The sequence below is a fragment of the Dermacentor variabilis genome, chromosome 2 (genome assembly GCF_050947875.1).
Source record: "Dermacentor variabilis isolate Ectoservices chromosome 2, ASM5094787v1, whole genome shotgun sequence".
Taxonomy (NCBI): Eukaryota; Metazoa; Arthropoda; class Arachnida; order Ixodida; family Ixodidae; genus Dermacentor; species Dermacentor variabilis.
In genome coordinates, this window is record NC_134569.1 from 234,768,306 (window position 1) to 234,773,510 (window position 5,205).

General features: G+C 47.5%; 1 protein-coding gene across 1 annotated transcript; it reads right to left on the reverse strand.

Annotated features, from left to right (window-relative positions):
• Nucleotides 1–241: 241 nt before the first annotated feature.
• On the reverse strand, nt 242–2,047 carry LOC142570721 (uncharacterized). The gene has a single exon (XM_075679066.1). It carries the CDS (start codon nt 2,045–2,047, stop codon nt 242–244), a length of 1,806 nt encoding a protein of 601 aa, XP_075535181.1.
• Nucleotides 2,048–5,205: the final 3,158 nt, after the last annotated feature.

The window sequence follows — 5,205 nt, forward strand, 5'->3', positions numbered from 1 at the left end:
ATGAAGGTGATCCCTTTCCTAACGAAGGTGCAGACCCCTCTGCCCTTGCCCTTGGACGTGTCCCTTTTGCTCGGCGGGCTGTCGTGCGACCGGTAGCCAGGTAATCTCGGCGTCTCTTCGCTGTGTGTTTCTTCAATCATTATGACGTCTGGTTTCCTCATTAGTTGCTGCAAGTGTTGCTGCAGCACCGCTCTCTTGCCGGTAAAGCCGTTGCAGTTCCAGTGCCAGACCAAGAGGTCTCTCACTGGTGCTGTGGATGCTGCTGTACGTGCTGTCCCGTCCATGATTGCTGCAGTTTGGCGATTATCTGTGCTTCCATGCCTTTTATTTGTGCCTGTATCTGCGTCTGCAGCTGTGCTTGCATCTGCGCCATCATGTTCTGGATCGTGCTCTGTATGTTCGTTGTCATCTGCTGAACTGTTTGCGCGAGCGTAGTGAGGCGTTCGTTGGTTACCTTGCTGGTCGCCTCAAGACGGTCGAGTCTGTCGTCCTGTTTTTCGATTCTCTCCATTATCTTTCGTTCCTTGGCGCCCTCTATGGCTCTCCTGTTGGGAGCCGGTCCCGCCTCTTTCGTGGCTCTCGGGTCCACCTCGACCTCTGGTTCGTCCGCGCTTATCTCATCTTGTTTCCTCTCTTGTGCGGGCTTCGGCAGCAGCTGCTGCTGTTGCTGCAACCCAATTAATGTCGTTAGCTTCTCGTTGATTTCCTTGATGGTTGCGTCCTGTTCGGCGATTCTCCGCTTTAGCATCTCGTTCTCGTCTCTCAGGGCTTTTACCACCCCGTTCTCTTCTTGGATCTTCTTCGCGGCGTTTTGCGCTGGTGGTTGTCTCTTATCTGCTATGTTTGCCTTGACTGCGTCGGCCCAGGCGACTCTCTCCCTCGACTGCGACGGTCTGTGGCGGCTGGCGCTCCTGCCTCCCTTGCTGTTGTCCCTCTTGCGGCTGCTGTCGCGCTGCCTCGATTCCCCGCGGGGTCTCTCGGCAGACGGCGCTCGCAGCGGCGGAAACCTTTCCGGATCCGGTTGTTGCTGCATGGCTGTCATCTTGCGTTCCCATTGCCGTTTTTCGACCACGTACGGCATCTTGTACTTGTTTTTGCATTCCCTCTCGCCCGTTCGATGCTGTCCCCCGCAGATCTTGCACTTGGGCTTGCATTCGTGTTTGTGATCCTCGCTGGGGTTCACGATTCCGCAGCCGAAGCACACTCTGGTGTTGGGATTCGGGCATACGTCTCTTCTATTTCCGACCTTGCCGCATTGCCTGCACACGTCAAAGTGCTTGCGGTAAAACCCGCACCTGACTAATATCGAGCCATACTTGACGTAGTTCGGTACTTTCTGTCCTGCGAAGAGTACTATCACCGTGGTTGTATTGCCGATTCTGTGCGCCTCCACCGCTTGGGGGTTGCACGGGTTCACGATGTTTTCGGCTATCTCCTCCGGGGAGTCGTCTACGGCTATGCCTCGGATGACTCCCTTGACCGTGCCGTCCGGCACCGTTCGGTAAGCGCTGACTTCGTATGTACTGCCTCCTATGTTAAGGGCTTTGACCTTAGAGTATAGCGTGGCACGCCGCTCGTCCGGGGTGCTGACCACGATGATGTTTTTCTGCGCGTTCGTGCAGATGGTGTCTGCTTTGCCTTCTTCCTTCGTTACTCGAGCCGCCGTCATGACTGCCGACATAATTATTGAAACCTCAGTTCTCGCTACGTTGAGACCTCCACGTGGCCTCATGACTATCTTGGTGTCTTCTTTCGGCATGTCTGTCGGCATCCTCGCCGCTTTCGTTACCGAGGCTGCAACTCTCTTAGCAAAGCTGGCCCTAATCTTGGGTCTAGACTGGTGAGTAATGGCGGCGGACTCACCGTTTGCCTTGCCAGCCATGATCTGCTTGATGCGCTTTCCGGAGGACGACCAGCCTTCGGCTTCTTCCGGTGTAATGTCCTCTCCGGGAACATCAATGCACGTGTGCCCGCCGAGACTGCCGATGCTCGGTGCTGACGCCATGTTGTCTCCCATTGACGTCGCCACTTCCATTTCGCACGCCATCTTGGTCGTACTCGTCGCCGGGTTAGGCCTAGCGGCCGGGCCCGTCGCCACCGGTGGCCGTACTCGTGGGAGGCCTACGTTAGGCTTGGCGAAAAGTCCGCACCGCAACAGAAAAAGTCCTCGTAAATCAAGAGAATCACGTACCGCTTGGTCAAAACTGGTACTGGTGGATGCCCCGCACCTTCGCGCACACTTTGATACCAATTATATCGCGGTAACTGCAAATTAACACTGAGGCAGGGGTGCCGTTTATCCCCACTGCTGTTTATGATGTACGTGGTGAGGGTGAAGAGGGCACTCGAAGGAAGTAATATCGGGTTTAATCTCTCATACAAATAGGCGGGTACAGTAGTGGAGCAGCAGCTTCCAGGTTTATTATATGCGGACGACATTCTGTTGCTAGCTAAAAAGCAAGGGGAATTGCAACGTCTGGTTAATAACTGTGGACAAGAAGGCAAGAATTTAGGTTTGAAATTCAGTGTTAGAAAATCGAGTGTTATGGTATTCAATGAAAACAGTGAACAGACAGGGGCAATACAGGGCCAGGAAATACCTCGGGCGAGAGAATATATATACCTATATAAGCGAAGGCAATAGATATATGGAAACACAGGAAAAAACAATAACAGTGAAGGCTAAGAGAACTGCAGCCATACTGAAGCACAGAGCGCTATGGGGATACAATGGATACGAAGTTAGTTAGTTAGTTAGTTAGTTAGTTAGTTAGTTAGTTAGTTAGTTAGTTAGTTAGTTAGTTAGTTAGTTAGTTAGTTAGTTAGTTAGTTAGTTAGTTAAATTGGGTTTTATGGCGCAAAAGCGGCTAAGGCTATGCTGCGCCAAACACGAGGTGTTTTAACATCTAGTTTATGAAGGAAAAGGCTTTGTTAGTAATCTATATTTTATGTAAAAAGCCAATGTCATCTAGAAATTTACTGAGGTCACATAATGGGACTAGCGGATTATCACCTAAAATTAGAGCAGGTTGTAGAGATATGTGTACTTGACATAATTTGTGCAAAAGTGCTCGTCTGTGTGTTTCAATATGCGTACATGTCAGTAATATGTGCATAAGTGTTAGTGGTTCTTGACATTTCTCGCATGTTGGTGTGTCTTCTTTCGTAAGCAAATAATTGTGTGTGAGGTGTGTGTACCCAATGCGTAGTCGGCATAAAACTACTTCGATAAACCGCTCCTGATGATAACATGTCTTCCACTCGCCAACTATGGGTTTCGTGAGATGTAGCTTGTTGTCGGCACAACGGTCCCATTCGCGTTGCCATTTTCCCCTTAAGGCTTTTCTAATCGCACGCATGCTATCTTTGTATGGAAGTGCTGTGTTTGTTATCTCTTTGTACGCTGCCATCGATGCACATCTATCGGCTTCTTCGTTACCCGGTATCCCAACATGACTTGGTACCCAGCAGAAGCGGATTAATCTCCCGTACTTGTTAAGGGCGACCATGTTTATTATATCCCCTAACAAGGGTTCACACTTAGATTTCAGATTTAGAGCCTTTAGTGTACTTAAGGAATCAGTGTATATGACGGTGTTTTTGTGCTTGCCAGTGATAATATATTTAACTACAACACATACACCATAAACTTCAGCAGTGAAAACAGAGGCATGTTTTGGTAGACGAATACTTCTTTCCCAATTTTCTGTTACGGCCCCTACACCCACGTATTCTTTTGTTTTGGAGTCATCAGTGTAGACTTCCATGTGATCTTGATATTTGTCCTGAAGAGCATGGAATTCCTGTATAATGTGTTCGTGTGGGATGTCTCTTTTCTTTAGATCTATTAACGTCCAATCACATAAGTGTGTGAAATCGTAGCGCGGGGCCAACCGTTGTGGTTTCTTGGCAACCTGGAGGACTTCGTGGGGGATGTCATGGTCCCGACAGTATTGCTCATACCGCAGGACAAATGGCCTAATCATGTTCAGTTTATTTGTATAGTGTAAGTGCGAGTTGAATTGTGGGAGGATATTGTAGCATATGTGTTGCGGTGATGGCTGAATTCTGAGTACGTAGGAAAAAGTGAGTAATGCTCTGCGCTGCTGCAAGGAGGGTTCATTACACTCGATATATAAACTTTGAATAGGTGAAGTTCTGTAGGCACCACTTGCCAGTCGCAGTCCAAGGTTATGTACTGGATCAAGTCGTTGGATGTAGGACTGTCTGGCTGAGCCGTAAACCACGGAGCCGTAGTCTAAAAGGCTACGCACAAGAGACCGGTAAGTACGTAAAAGACAGGTTCGGTCGGAGCCCCAGTGCTTATGAGATAAAACTTTAAGGATATTCAATGCTTTATTTCCCTTAATCTTTAGAGTTTTAATGTGGGCTAGGAAGTTTAGTTTGGCGTCGAAATTTACCCTTAAAAACTCATGGTCTTGTTTCACCGGCAATATGAAGTCATTCAATTTTAGGGCTGGATCGCTGTGTAGCCCTCCTTTCTGAGAAAACAAAACAGTAACTGTTTTCTGTGTGGAGAAACGGAAACCATTTTTTAGCCCATTGTGTAAGTTTATTTATTGTGAGTTGAAGCTGCCTTTCACAGGTTACCAAATTTGAGGCGCGGCAAGCCACTTGGAGATCTTCTGCGTATAAAGAGTGCATAACAGACGACGGTATGATCTTATTAACTGATTTCATTTTTACTATATAGAGTGTCGTGTTTAGAACAGCCTTGTGGAACACCATTTTCTTGTTTATAAGTATGAGATAGTACTGAGCCCAGACGTACCTGAAATGTTCTATTAGGCACAAAATCAGCTAGGCAGTTCAGAATTTTATCCGATTGCGAGGTCAGCAAGGTCTCTTAAAATTCCATATCTCCATGTGGTATCATAGGCTTTGTCTAAATCTAAGAAAACTGCAAGACAGTGTAGTTTGTGTAAAAATGCATATCGAATTTCATGTTCTAGACGGACAAGATGGTCTGTAGTTGAACAACCCTTTTTATACCCACCCTGGGGGGGGGGGGGGGTGAATCAATAAGGTTTCTTGATTCTAAAATAAATGATATTCGCATATTGATAATGATTTCATATGATTTTGCCAAACAGCTTGTGAGTGCAATAGGTCTGTAGCTGCTTGCGGATGTTGGGGATTTACCAGCTTTTAGAAATGGAACTACTATTGCCTTTTTCCACTCTA

Excerpts from the sequence above, each read along its gene's own strand:
- LOC142570721 (XM_075679066.1), bottom strand. The coding sequence starts at position 2,047 with ATGGCGTGCGAAATGGAAGTGGCGACGTCAATGGGAGACAACATGGCG.